At 40.5% G+C, this 15,727-nt stretch overlaps 1 protein-coding gene across 4 annotated transcripts in view; it reads left to right on the top strand.

Annotated features, from left to right (window-relative positions):
* rasal2 (RAS protein activator like 2) overlaps positions 1-5,673 on the top strand; it is a 406,620-nt gene extending 400,947 nt beyond the window's left edge. For all 4 annotated transcript variants that reach the window (XM_072274307.1, XM_072274306.1, XM_072274309.1 and 1 more), the window contains one exon: positions 1,076-5,673. In XM_072274307.1, coding sequence (XP_072130408.1) covers positions 1,076-1,240 — 165 coding nt within the window. In that variant the 3' untranslated portion in view covers positions 1,241-5,673. The remainder of the gene's footprint in view (positions 1-1,075) is intronic.
* Positions 5,674-15,727: the final 10,054 nt, after the last annotated feature.

Below are 15,727 nucleotides of genomic sequence, written 5' to 3'. Positions count from 1 at the left end.
CAACTAGAGTGAAGTTAAAACACCATATTCCTCTTTTGTGCCCTTGGTTTGTGGATGTTATAATCAGCCATTGCACTAGCTCCCAGTGGCTATCCAGTGAGAGATACTGGAAATAATTAGCTCTCATTTTCCTTGATCAAATAGCTCATCAGCATTGTCTGCACAATACCTAAAGAGATGAATAATGAAGCTTCAAGTTTACAAGTTGATGTTCTGTCAAATGCATAATTTTATTGGAATGCCAGATATTTCGATGAATTATCTGAAACTCTGACTCTTTTCTAAAAAATATGTAGAGAAGTTCATCATTTGACATAGTGATACCAGCCAAGAACATTTTTTTTCCTCTAGGAAGTGAAAGGAGCACATACTGTATAATGGAGATGAAATATTGAACTAATAGCATGCAATTTACACTCCTCAAGGAGAGCATCACTTTTGTTTTTTTACAACTTTTGCTTCATTCTACTCATCTTCACTTACTGCCTTCGAAATTTGCATCATCTCACTTTCCCTGCCACCCAGTCATCAGAATGCTTGTGAAATCGTAACACCTTCTGTATAAATTCAACTGGTCCCAGAAGTGGAAATTCAGTTCTTCAACGTGCTCCAATGCAAGTAAAAATCTCTGTTAATATAGCCAGATGAATTCAGAGCATAAGAAAAGCACTCACCTTTATTGTGTTTGAGAATTGTGCAACATGTGCATGTTATGGAGGTGATATGTGAAACATCTGTAGGTGACAAAGCCAATGCCTTTACAGTAGATGGTGCTTATGCTGGGGTCTGCATTGCATCTTGTAATAAAGAACTTAAGCAATGGAAGAAAAAATGCCTGAGCCATTGCAGTAGTCTGTACTTTGGAGGGAGTTGGATCAGAGGATTTTCTTCAGGTCTTTGTCCACTTCCTTTCTCCTTTATCTATGTTGTGTCTTTTCTTTGCTGATAATCTCAATGAATGGTATGGATATTTGTTTCATTTTTATACTATTAAAAATCACCCAAACACTGCTGCCAGAGAAATTCAGCTCATTCCCAGCTCTCAGTACTTGACCTGCTTTCGCTTTTCTCTCAGGAGAAACGAATCGTCACCCTGGATTCTGCCAACTCTCGGCTGATGAATGCTCTAACACAGGTCAAGGAACGTTACAGCATGCAAACTCGCAATGGGATCTCTCCCACCAACCCCACCAAGCTGTCAATAACAGAGAACGGGGAGTTCAAGAACAGCAGCTGCTGAGGGAGAATCTAGATGTTTCTCGGCAGACTCACATGGATTTAGCTTTCTGAATTCACTCCTGGTTTATTCACAGGTGCTGCTAAGACTGTTTTATAATGCTTTGGATTGTAAAAGATTATCCATGGGGACAATGCCTAATATCATCATGTGCAGTCTGCGGAAGTCTTACTCCACTGTGGAAACTGTATGAAACCTGTACAGAAATGAAATGTAAGACTGTATTGGGGTAAATAATTTTAGAATTTAAAGTAACTTTTTTTCTAATTATTTCTGTCAGACTTCCTACTCTGCAAGAAGTTCCAAAGAAACAGTAGAGAATGGAACAATTATTTCACAAGCAGTGGAATTTTCAAGTGTTGTGTATTTTCAAGTTTAAATATTCTGGCTTAGAGAGTGTACATATCTAACTAAGAAGCACATAGAAAGAATTTAGTCTGTTTAAAAAAAGAGAGAGATTACAGTATGTGAAGTGTCTGCTTCTTTAATTAACACACTACATTGGTTACTTGCAGGGTAAAATACCCCATGTTAAATATGTTAAAACTAAGATATTTTACGAGTTTTTTGGCAGGAAAATCTGTCATGAACAAAGACAAATTGTATATCACAATACCTTAGAAATAATTCTGTTTTTGAAATCAGACTTTATCACATTGAAAAGTGTTCAAGAATGCAACCATAGGAAGAAATACTTCAAAATTACTTCTTTTAGAAAACTGTATAAAGTAAAATGCTGCCATGTGTGTGCGTATGTGTGTGTGTGTGTGTGTGTGTGTGGAGAGAGAGAGAGATACATGATGATGATAATGACCATTTTCTGTGGTTCTACAAAACAAAGTGATTTGGGGAATGATGGTTCTGCCATAATGGATAAAGGGAACGGTAATAATGCAGAGCATGATTTGCAAGCACGCTTTACTTTCTAAAATCAATTCATTTTCCAAATGAATCTCCTTAGTTTTTTAAACTCAATGCATCTAACTTTATTAGAATAATGTTTTGCCAAATTTGTATCTAACTAACCAATTTGAATGTCTCGTGGAGCTGTTCTGCAAGAATGTTGAAGCTAGAAAGTTTTCCCTTCCCTCCAATCAACTGCTGGTAGATTTCTGGCAGTTACTGCTGCTGTTTTTGTTTATTGAAGATGTGAAGAGTGTGAGTTTAATCTTAAATTGTTGGCTCACTTTTGATGAGAACTGTTGCAATGAGACAAAGAAAATAAAATATTGTTCAAATTTTTTTTCTTTTAATATCTGTAGCTTTTCTACATACAACCTTGCATGCTGATTTGAAAGGAAACAGCATTAAAAGATATGGCAGGGCATCTTTTTATCAGGAAAATTAAACAAAAGCTGGATGAGATCCAAAACACTGATCAGATTATCTTTAACTCAACTTTGATTCTGTCACAGCCAGTCAGTACAAGTATCTCCTGCAACTGTTCTGTGGGTAATGTTTAAGTTGAAATGTTGCACTTGACTACTGGTAGACTTCTTGTAGTTCCTGGGGCTTATTTTAAAGAGTCTAAAAGTACTTGAACTTTGTAGTCACTTTTTAAAATTGGATCTCCCTCCCTCCCTTATGATGGTAAAAGACTCTAGGGAAAAAGAGGGTCCAAGCATAACTGATAAAGAAGTTAATGATGGTGTTAGGGTAAAAAGAAGTCTTTTGTTGTGAAGAATTAGGGGAACTTTAGAGACAAAATATGGCCAAAAAATTGATAAAAAGAGAAAAAGGCTGAGAGTCAATTACCAAGCAATGGACTGTGAGAGCTTTAAATATGTCAAGAAGAAAGGAATAACAGAAGTAAATGTTGGTTCCACTGAAGATGAGACAGGGAAATTATCGAAATGCAAACAGTTTGTATCTGTCTTCACAACTGGAAGAAATTAAAAATAGCAGGAACAAGGGAGGCAAGAACTCGGGATTATTACTATAACAATATATACTCAGTAAATAGATGAGAATAAGTACTTCCGTATCTCCTGAAAAGATGATAATGGATTGGAAACAAAATGTAGCAAGGGAGAGAAGCTTGAGAGCAACAGGCCAAGACAGCTAAATATCTTTTTTAGAAAATGCTCAATTTCCTTATGAAAGGTAGATCACATGATACATTTGGGAATTCTGTAAGTATTTGGATTTTCAGAATGTGTTTGACAAGGTGCCACACAACCAGTTGGTACACAAGATAAACTGCTGATGGTGTTAAGGGAAGTGGATCAGGATGGACTGAAGAATGATTATTGTATAGAAAATAGAGAGGTGGAATAAACAGGTCTTTTTCATCCAGAAATTTGTAACTCGTGGAATATCTCAAGGATCAGTTCTTGGTCCTCAGTGATATATGATTTATTTCAGAGACCTGGATGGAAGAGATGGCAGAGTGCAAAGTGTCCAAGTTTGCTGGACATGGATGGAGGGCATGTTTTATACTCTGCAACTGGACATACTGTAGGTAGGTTAAGTGAGTGATCAATATTGTAGCAAATGGAGTTTAACATAGGAAAATGTGAGATCATGCATTGTGTTAAGAGATATCAAAAGGTAAAGTATTACATACATAGATTTCTACCAGTGGAAGAATGTCAAATGAAGAGACAGTTACAAGATTAGAGGCTGGTCATTTCAAACTGAGGTGTATTGGAACTACTACTCATAGGTGGGAAATGGCCTGAATTCTCTACCCTGGAGGGTTTTGGAAGCTGGATCACTGAAGGTACTTGAAGAGGAGATAGGTATGCTTTTGAAAGATTGGTGAATTGAGGACTGAACTAGCACAGAAGACAAGATGAAGCCATGATCATGTAGAGTGGCGGGAGGACTTTGAGGACCTACTCCTGACCATCCATATAAAATGGTAGGGACATACACCCGCCCTGTTGCCTTATGCACAGAGTTAATATGCAGGTGAAGCAAATAATTTGGCATGTTGACTTTTATTGAAAGAAGAATGGAGTATGAATGAATACTCTTACATCTGCAGGGCTTTGTTGAGACTACATGTAAAGTGCTGGAGTCTTGGTCTTATTTAAGAATATATTTGCTTAAGAAGCAGTGCAGAAAAGGATCACTACATTAATTACTGGGATGAAGAATTCATCTTAATAGGATTAATTAAACCCATCTGCATTGGATTTAGTGGATTAAGAGGTGATTTTATTGATTCCGATGAGGATGTTGGCAGTGGTTGCTGTGTGGCTGCTTCTCCCCTCTCCCTCCCGCCCCATATGGGAGAATGCAGAACTCATGGGCATAGCTTCAGGATATACATACTCAAGACTGAGATGAGAGGGATTTTCTTTTCTCTCTGATGGATATAGATTCTTGAAATGCTCTTCCCCAGGGAACTCTGGATGCTGAGTCATCTGCTGTATTGAAGGATCAGAGGGAGTTTTGGATAGCATCAAATCAAGCATTGTTTGGATTATGGAGAGGAAAGTGAAGTTCACGTGAAGAGATCAATTATGTTTTTGTTTGGGAGAGTAGATTTGAGGGACAATATAGTATATTCTTGTTCCATTTCTTATTTATCAACTACCAGCTGATGCAGGGTTTCAACCTGAAATGTTAGTAATTTATCCCCCCACCCCACCACTAACACCACTTCTCAACTTCTGGACCCACTGAGTTCTTTCAGGAGACTGTTAGTTGCTAGTTGACTCAAATCTGTCATTTGTAATAGCTCAGGAAACCAACTCATTTAGATGCATTTAAGGATGGGTAAAAAATGCTGGCTTGGTAACATGAATGAATTGAAAAATTGGATGCAAGCAATCAGAGATGTTAAAGAGATATCCCAAAGGAACACCTAATTAAAGGCCCATTACAGGAGCTACCTGGCCTCGACTAGCACAGAAGGTAATTTGCATAAACTGCATATGTAGTTAACCACTTGACAAATGTAAAATGAAAGAATTACTCAACCATGAGTGTGCTTTGAACCTGGCAACTGTTGAACAGGAAATACCAGCATCGTCCACCTCACAACAGTCCATGTCAAATTGATTGCCAGTCTCAATGTTCAGTTTAGAACATTTGGTCAGTTGCTTTGCATATGCCATTTGATTAAAGGTCTGCTTTGAGATGATATGATTCTGCTGCTCAGCTGAAGCAGTATTTAAATCAACTGTATCACAGAACAACTTGAGAATTATTGTTCATTTTTTGTCTCTTGAGGAATTCTTGAATGGCAGGAGCTGATGAAATTTTTGGCTATTGTTCGGAAAACACATTAAATTTGTTTGTTTTGTAACATGACACGAAGGTTCAAAGACATTCTCAAATGATTTTGTATCAGTGGAAATTGCATTGTATTGCAATCTGCGTCTTTAACACTCTAACAGAAAAGCACTATTGTTTATGTAGTCAGAGTAAAACACTGAAATAAAGCCTTCAATGCTGGTAATGCAATATTACCTATATTTGTAAAATGTGGCTTAAGTGTTTGCTGTCTGATCTTATGTTTGTTACCCTATTTTTAATAATAAGCTTTTTTTCAGAAAGAGAAGGATGACAAAACGGTTCACATCCTGTTCAGTAAAGTGCATTCAAACAATGCTACTAAGATCAGCACAGCACATAAACCTCAGATTGTAGCAGGTGAAAGACCTTTTGTTTTCAGGATAACATGGCTACTTTCTGAGTCACCAGAGTGAAATTACTTTTGTCTTCATTCTTGTTGCATTGCAGAGCAATAGAATAGTCAGATTTTGTTGAAAGGAGCAGATTGGTAACAACAGGGAGCTCTGCTTGTTGGCTTTCTCTGAACTGAATTGAAGACCAAAGCAACAAAATGAATTTTAACCTAAATGCTAGATCATTGAGGTTATTGGGTTTTTGTAAAACTAAAATTTTCCAAACAAAATAGAAATGAATGTTCCTCACCTTATTCTGCAAAAATATAATTACAAGCCTCTTGATGAAAGAAAAGTAATGTAGGAAGGATATTTCAATAAAAGATAAACCAACTCATTTTCAGAAACATTCTTGAGAATTTTTGTGAAATCTGATCAAACACAATAGTGAAATCCGAAACTGTGCCATGTACATGTAGAATGTAAAAAGAGAAACTGCTGGAAATACTCGATAGGTTAGACTGCATCTGAGAGAAGAAAAATGGAGCTAATGTTTTTTCAGCATTTGCTGTATTTTTAAAATCTAAGAATGAAACAAGTTTCTGTGGGGAGAAATTAATGATCTTGAGGCTGCATAAAATTAGCACAAAGTAAATTTCTGATTATGGCTATTGAATCATATACAAATCAATATTCACCAATCTTCAAAACCTGGGCCTCTGTACCTCCCTCTGCAACTGGATCCTCAACTTCTTTTTCAGGAGACCACAATCAGTGTGGATTGGTAATGATATCTTCTCCTCACTGACTATCAACACAAGAATGGGTGCTTAACCCACTCTCCCTACACTCGTGACTGTATGGCTAAGGGACAGCTGAAACACCATTTATAAATTTACAGATGACACTACTCAAATCTCAGATGGCAATTGGGCAAGTGCACGAGTGAGAGAGTTCTGCTAGTAGAGGGGTGTTGCAACCACAGTTTAGTATCAGCATCAGCAAAACCGAGAAACTTTGGACTTCAAGAAGGGGAATTTGAGACAATGTGCACCAATCTTCACTGCTGGGGTCCTAATGTGAGGCACGATCTACTGTTTGAACAATTTAAATGCCGGCCCAGATAGACTGGAAAGGTATGGTGTCAGGACCGGAGATGAGGGTCGGGCTGATTTTGCTTGCTTTCCTGTGATGTTCACTCCTCTCTCCTTGACACTGAGGATGTGAGACTGGCTGGCTGCTGTGCTTGGTGTCTGCGAGCTTTGCAGCGACTTGCCCTACTAATATGATGAACTGAGACCGAGGTTTGGGCCTACTCCGGGGATTCAGATCTAAGGACTCAGTTTGGTTCAGAATGCTGTTGCTCGCTTCTATTGATTGCATGATTTGTGTTTTTTCACTTTCTGTGCATCAGATGTTGCTCTTTATTTTGTTTTAATTGGGTTCTTTAGAGTTTCTTGCTTTGTGGTTGCTTGTCAGCAGAGAAATCTTAAGGTTGTATAATCTATAGTCTTTGATAATAAACGTACTTTGAATCTTTGAAGCGTCAATGCTGGAAAGGGTGAGCTACCTCAAGTTCCTGGGCCTGGGCACCAACATCTCAGAGGAGCTGTTCTGGCCCCAGCACATCCATGCAATCATAAAGAAGGCATACCACCAGCTTTATTTCACTGGGAGTGTGAGGAGATTGTTATCTCACCAAAGATTCTTGCAAATTTCTAGAGCTGTATGGTGGAGAGCACTCTGATCATCTGGTGTGGAGGCTCCAATGCAGAGGATCACAAGAGGCTGCAGTGGGTTGGAGACTCAGACAGCTCCATTATGGGCACAACCCTCCCCACCATCCAGGACTTGCCTTAAGAGGGAACATCCATTATCAAGGGCCTTCACCATTTGGAACATGTCCTCTTCTCGTTACTACCATTGGAGAGAAGGTATAGGAACCTGAAGATCCACACTCAACACACATTTAGGAAAAGCTTCTTCCTCTCTGCCATCAGATTTCTGAAGTCCACAAATTCATGAACATTATTGTTCCTTTTCTGCCTATTTTTTAAAATGTTGTAATTTATAATTTTTTTTATATCTTCGCACTGTACTGCTGGTGCTAAACAACAAATTTCAAGTCAATGATAATAAACCTGATTCTGATTCTGATTCTGGTCTACTCCAGAGGGAAATGTGAATGTAAATTCTGCACCTATTTGTGCGCAGGAGTAAGCTCACCTGGAGTAATGGCCCATCTGCTAGTGTTCACATGGGAAATGGAAAGAAAGAAAAATAATTAATATTTTAAAAATCTCAAATTCTATGCTGAAATCCCCAACCTGGTGAATTACAGTGAATCAGATCTTTGAAACACTGTACGATTCTGACAATTGGAGATCAATGTGTGAAGCCGTACACTTCCAACCTAAGAAAATGGATAAGTTCACTTTCTAAATGCCAAGAAACTAGGGACAACAAGAAAGCAGTAAGATTCAGAAGTCCACATTATAAAACCCCAAATAAAGCAAGACAGGAACAAATGTCAGCAGAAAAGCTAATGCTAAGTTAGCCTTTATCTCAACAGGCAGAATATGGCTAACTAATGGCATAGAAATTGAAATGCTCTGCCAATGTGTGGCACAATCGCACAACTGGCAGAGCTGCTGCCTCTCAGCTCCAGAGACCTGGCTCAATCGAGTCTATGGAGTCTGCATGTTCTCCCTGTAACCGTATCTGTTTCCTCTGGGTGCTCCAGTTTCTGCCTAGTTGCTGGATTAATAGGCTACTGTAAATTGCCCCAAGTGTGCAGGTAAGTCATAGAATCTGATGGAAATACAGGGATAGATTAGTGTAAATGTGTGTCTGAGGCTTGGCACGGACTTGGTGGTCTAACAGACTTGTTTTCACACTGTATTTGTTCAGTTCTATGCAATGCACTTCAGAAACAATGTACTTTGGAGGTGCTGCACCCCAGATTCAGCAAAATCATTTGAGGATTTAGAGGGTTATTAATAGAAGCAATTGTATTCGCTTAACCTGATTAAGGTGTTTCAGATGGTTAGAAATTTTGCCAGAATAAATGGAAATAATCCCTCTTTAATGATAGACAAAAAACAAGGGGAGATCAATTTCAAGCACCTGCAAGTTTGCAGATGATGCCGGTGTAGTGGACTGTATCACAAAAAATGATGGATCTGAGTACAGGAAGGAGATAGGGCGCTAGTGCTATGCAGAACACCTTTCCCTCAATGTCAATGAAACAAAAGGGCTGATTGTTGACTTCACAAAGGGGGTATTCATTGCACATACTCTTGCTTACATCAATGTTGCTGAGGTTGAGAGAGTTGAAAGTTCGTATGAGTGAACTGCACCAATGGCCTGTACTGGTCCAACTATGTAAATTCCATGGTCAAGAAACCTCACCAGCTGTACTGCTTCTGCAGAAGGCGAAATCAATTTGGCATATCACAATTGACACCCCTAGTTTTTATCAATGCACCACAGAAAGCAACCTTTCTAGATGTATTATGGCTTGGTAGGGCAACTTGTCTGCCATGACCACAAGGAACTGCAGAAGTTGTGTTCATAACTCAGCAGTTCAGAGAAACCAGCCTCCCTCCATGGACTCAATCTACACCTCTTGCTGCCTCAGTAAAGCAGCCACCACAATCAAAGCCCCCACCCATCTTGGACATTCTCTCTTCTATCCCTTGCATCAAGTAGAAGATACAGAAGTCTGAAAGCACATATCACCAAGCTCAAGGACAGATTCTACCCTGCTAGGAGACTACTCAGTGGTTATCTTATACGATAAGACGGACATGACTTCACAAGCTACTTCTTTATGACTTTGTTCTTCATTGTCCTACCTGTGCTGCGCTTTCTCTAGCTGTTACACTTTATTCTGCATTCTGTTATTGTTTTACCTTGTTCAAGGTAAATATATTATCAAAGTACATATATGTCACCATGTATAACTCTGAGATTTATTTTCTTGTGGGCATTCTCAAATCAATAATAGAATAATAACCATAATAGAATTAATGGGCATTCAAGCAAAGTGCAAAAGACAACAACTGCAAATACAAAAAGAAAGGCTTAAGAATAATAATAAATAAACAATAAATACTGAGAAAACATGAGATGAAGAGTCCTTGAAAGTGAGTCCATAGGTTGGGAAGCATTTCAATGATGGGGTAAGTGAAGTTAAACTCCTTTGTTCCTGGATCTTGTGGTGTGAGAATTTCTAACCAACTTCAGTCAATGTATAGCTCTAAAATCACAATCAAAAGTTTTCATGTGGAAGTCTCAATACTTTTCAACTGGGGAGTTAGGCTAGACTGAAGTTACAAACTGTAAACTTCCTTTTATGAGCTACTCTTAAAAAGAAATTCATCAGAAACTCCATTATTATTTTGCCCAAAGGGTTGAAAAGGTTATACTTTGTACAGTTCACATCTGGTTTATGTGGATAAAACCTCTTGTTGACCCAAAACATACTTGCATCTCATTGAAGAGTATAGTGTACATCCCATTTGACATGGAACAGAAGGACTACAAGTTAATATGTTCAACTCTAATGACTGCAGTACAGAGTTAAATCTGTAAAGATCTCTTTATACTGTCATCAAGTTTTCAAAAGACTTTATACACAAAATGCACATTCTGGATCACCCAGGCAGATGTAGTTAGTAATATTGAATCCCTGGAAACTAGTTTACAAATCCAAAAAATGTGGCAGAAGATATATTGAAAGTGCTTTGGAAAAGTATACAAATTCCATCTTGGGTCATTTTACTTGGATGCCTCATAGTCTTGGGAATCCTTTCCATGGACCACAGCCAAATAACAGACAGTTCACAGCTTCAACTCTCTGGACATCGAAGCCCGATAGTCAAAACCCTGAGTCAACAAACTCTTGAGAGTCCACTGGGGGAGTCAGAGGCCCATTGTCTGCAAGTACACTGAAGGCCAAAGGCCTCGAGGCTGTCTTGTGGTTGGAGAACTGTGTATGTGTGTGGGTATATGAATGGATGGGTTTTGCTGGTGGTGTGTTGATTTGTTCTGCCGGCCATTGTGGGCATGTGTTGTTGGTTCAAAGTTTGAAGTACATTTATTATGGAAGTATGTATACTATATACAACCTTGAGATTCATCTCCTTACAGGCAGACAAAAAATTAAAAAACCCAATGGAGCCCATTTTAAAAAAAGACCATCAAACACCCAAAGTGCAGAGAGAAAAAAAATCATGTAAACAACAAAAGCAAGCAAATTTAACTCAGAACTGAAGTTCCTGAAAGTGAGTTCACAGCCATGGAGCCAGTCATCACTGCAGCCGATTCAGGAGTTCATTAGTTGTAGGCCACAGCCTCAGTTCATCGCAGAGACAAATCAGCCCATCCCTCGTCACGCTGACCTTTTCGATTTGGCCCAGTGCTAAGATCGGCCAAATCTTAGTCCATTCCTTGCTCCCGGACCTGGGTCCTGACACCAATACGCTCAGGTACCAGAATGTGTGGCCAAACTTGTGGGCTACCCACAGTATATCCCTAGGTTGCTTACGTTGCAAACGACACATTTGACTGTATGTTTCAATGTACATGTGATAAATAAATGAATCTTCATAATCAGAGAAACAGCAACACAGGGACAAAATCTGGTCACATCTCTCCAACAATGACACACAGCATATGAGAAGGACCGCACACCAGCACAGACTTCCAGAGGAAACGCAACAGTACAGAAAACATTGCCGCCTCACTCCTGGACGAGCTAAGTGTTTTTTATGCTCGATTTCAGGTTGATAGGACTGAACCCCCGAGAACAGCCGCTGACGAGACCTGCACCTTGGTCATCTCTGAGGGTGAGCTACATAGAACATTCCAACATGTTGACAGCCGCAAGGCATCGGAGTCAGATGGCATCCCAGGGCGGGTCCTCAAAGTGTGTGCTGAACAGCTGGCTGGCGTGTTTACGGACATATTTGGTATCTTCCTCTCCCAGTATGTAGTACCCTCCTGTTTGAAATCATCCATCATTGTCCCTGTACCTAAGAAAACCAAGGTAGCATGCCTGCGCGATTGGCGCCCTGTCGCACTCACCTCAATTATAAGCAAATGCTTTGAGAGGCTGGTTAAAGACTACATCTGGAGCATGCTACCACTCACACTGGATCCCCTACAATTTGCCTACTGACGGAACCAGTCTACTGATAATTCCATAGCCACAGCACTACATACTGTCCTCATTCACCTGGAGAAGAAGGATGCATATGTTAGAATGCTGTTCCTAGACTACATTTCGGCATTCAACACCATAATTCCCTCCAGATTTGACAGGAAGCTCAGAGACCTCAGCCTGCACCCCACCTTGTGCAGCTGGATCCTGGACTTCCTATCGGATCGCTGACAGGTGGTAAGGATGGGCTCTCTCACCTCTGACCCTCAACACAGGTGCCCCCCAGGGTTGTGTCCCGAGTCCCCTTCTCTAATCCCTTCACACCCATGAATGTGCTGCCACACATAGATCCAATATGCTGACCAAATTCAGCATTTGATCAGCCTTATTTCTAGCGGTAATGAGACAGACTACAGAGGAGAGGATGACACTCTGACACAGTGGTGCCAGGACAACAACCTCTTCCTCAATATCCAAAAAACAAAAGAGCTGATTGTGGACTACAGGAGGAATGGAGACAAGCTCGGTCCAATCAACATCAATGGCTCCGCTGTTGAGAAGGTAAGTAGTTTCAAGTTCCTTGGTATACACACCACTGATGACCTCACCTGGACTGTACACCAAGGCTTTGTAGCAAACAAAAAAGCACAACAGCATTTCCTCCACCTCAGGAGACTGAAGAAGTTCAGCATAGGCCCCCAAATCCTCAAGACCTTCTACAGGGGCACCATTGAGAACATACTGACTGACTTGTATCACCGCCTGGTACGGGAACTGCACCAACCTCGATCGCTGGGCACTGCAGAGAGTGGTATGGACAGCCTAGCACATCTGTGGATGTGAACTTCTTTCCACTGAGGACATTTATAGCAGCAGGTGTAGAAAGAAGGCCTGGAAGATTATCAAAGACACCAGTCACCCCAACTATAAACTGTTTCAGCTGCTTCCATCTGGCAAATGCTACCACACCATGAAAGCCAGGACCAACAGGCTACAGGACAGCTTCTTTCTACAAGCCATTAGACTTAAATTCACATCTGTACATTTGACTCCCTCACGTTGTGAGATGGATGTAAGTTTAAATAAATTCTGAATTCTAAATTCTAGCACACACAAAATGCTGGAGGAACTCAGCAGGTCAGGCAGCATCTATGGAGAGGAACTAGCAGTCGATGTTTTGAGGTGAGACCCTTCAACAGGCCTGTAAAGGAAGGGAGAAGAAGCCAGAATAAAAAGGTGGTGTACAAGCTGATAGGTGAAGCCAGGTGAGGGGGAAAATAGATGGGTGGGTGGATGAATTGAGAAACTGAGAGTTGATAGGTGGTAAAAGTAAAGGGCCGGAGAAGATAGAATCTGATAGGAAAGGACAGTGGACCATGAGAGAAAGGGAAGGAGAAGGGGTGCTAGAGAGAGATGATAAGCAGGTAAAGTGTAGAGAAAAGTTAAAAGGGGAGCCAGAATGGGGGAAAAGAGAAGGGAGAGGGGGGATGAACTGGTGACCTGCCAGCTTGTACTCCACACCCCTACACCTTCTTATTGTAGCTTCTTCCTTCCTTCCTTTCCAGACTGATGAAGGATCTCAGCCCAAAACCTCTCTACATATGCTTCCTAACCTGCATTTTGTGATCAGCATGGACAAGGTGGGCGAGAAGTGTCTGCTTCTGTGCTATAGTACTCCCAGGCACCTAGGTTCCTCCTGATAACCAACCCTCAGGATCATACATGTTTCAATAAGATCACTGCTCTTTCTTCTGCAGTTTGTAGGTGTTACACATTTCAGCCCCAGCACACTAGGAATTAACCTTACAATACTTGTGAGATTTCCAGAAAAACGGAGAAAGCATTTCTGAAGCCTCCTTGAAAAAGTGGAACATAAAAACTACCTGGCTGGTTGGTGTCCCTACTCCAAAAGACACTCAGTCTGGAGAAGTAAATGGAAAAATGCTGAATGCCTTCAATTTCTCCAAGGAGAGCCTACAGAAACCAGCTTCAAACAACAGAATAAGCAGAAGGTGTGTTCAGCTCAAATTACTGGTCCTGTTTGATACCACTTGTCCCACATTTCGCACAGTCTGCAGATCTGGTACAGAGCTCCCTGATGTCAGTGGACAGCAAAAGCCTGGCTGTGCTGGTATGTTGGAGCTACCCTGGGTGGGAAGGGGGTTGGTTATGGGACATAGAGGGTCAAGATAGAGTTGTGAAATCTTAGATGGGCTTCAGGAGGTACAGTGGGGAGGTGCAAGGGTTGGTGGTACATTTAACCCATCAAGGAGCAAAGTCAAGTGATACTGGGACCCAGTGACTGCAAGGTCAAGTGATACTGGGACCCAGTTGTCAATGCATGAAGTCTTGAGGGATGTCTCAAAAAAAAAACCTAGATGGAGTGGATGTGGAGGAAATATTTCCTATGGTGCGGGAGCCTAGGGCCAGAAGACATAGCCTCAGAATAGAGGGACATATACTTAGAACAGAAATGAGAAGGGATTTTTTTAGCTAGAGGGTGCTGAATCTGTGGAACTCATTGCCACTGGTGACTGTGGAGGCCAGATCGTTGGGTGTGTTTAAAGCAGATTAAATAGGGTGTGAAAGGTTACAGAGAGAAAGCAGAAGAATGGGGGGGGGGCGGGGGAATGAATTAGCCATAATGAATTGGAGAAGTAGATTTGATGGGCCAAAATGGCCTAATTCTGCTGCTATCACTTTTGGTCTTATGGTCTCAGTGGAGGAGAGGTTGTGGGAGGGAAGTTCAGATGGAGGCTAGTGATGGCAGTGTGGTGATCTCGAAGGTGGTCACAGAGACCTTGAGTTATGCAGGGTAAGGGAGCAGGAGGAGGCCAAAGAGGTGGGAAAGTGGAGGGACTGAAGATGGAGAGAGTGAGAGAGCTCTTGAGGTGGGGAAATAACTTGATTTCCCTGTGGCTGGGCAGACTAAAACAAAAGGACATTAGTTAAAATTGAAAGGTTTAGAGATAATCTGCGAGGAATTTTTCCTCACAGAGAACGATTGGAGCCCAAAGTACTCTGTCTGAGGTGGTGGAGGCAGATACTCTCACAACATTTAAGAGGCAACTAAAGAGACACTTGAATTGCTAAATCTCAAGAAAGCACCAATACAGACAAACTGGCAGGCCTCAATTATCTCCAGTAACATTTGGTTGGTTAACTAAACAGGTTTGTAGGTTGGTGCTTAGGATGCACCCGTCTCACAGCCACCCACCCCACCTCTCGTCGATGCAAGATGGATGCTGCACGGAGAAAGGCTCTTTTCTTTCTTTTTCAATCTTTTTATTAATTTCGAAGTATAGAAACAAAACATAGCAATAATACAAATAGTAGGAGAAATATTGTTACACTTAGGAAAAGTAATTGTAAAATCAAATAGTGTAAGTTAACAAAGCTCCCAATCATGTAGAACTGACAACGGATAATACAAATCAAAAAAAAACTGAAAAAAAAATCATGAAAAAGAAAAAAAACAAAACCAAAAAAAAACCCCAGCCCCAAAGAAAAACAGAATTAATCAACTAAACTAAAAGACTTGGGCAAAACTAACAACTTAAAAATGGAAAAGAAGAAAACCTCAGCGTCGACGACTCCAACAACAGTACAGAGAGATAAAACAAGTTTGGAAATGATCAAATTACATCAAGTGAAAATGCTGAATGAATGGCCTCCAAGTTTTTTCAAACTTAATGGAGGGGTCATAAACTGCACTTCTAATTTTCTCCAAATTCAAACACAACA

Source organism: Mobula birostris, chromosome 12, assembly GCF_030028105.1.
Source record: "Mobula birostris isolate sMobBir1 chromosome 12, sMobBir1.hap1, whole genome shotgun sequence".
Lineage (NCBI taxonomy): Eukaryota > Metazoa > Chordata > Chondrichthyes > Myliobatiformes > Myliobatidae > Mobula > Mobula birostris.
Note: the sequence above shows the minus strand (reverse complement) of the source record. Positions and strands in the feature narration are given on the sequence as shown.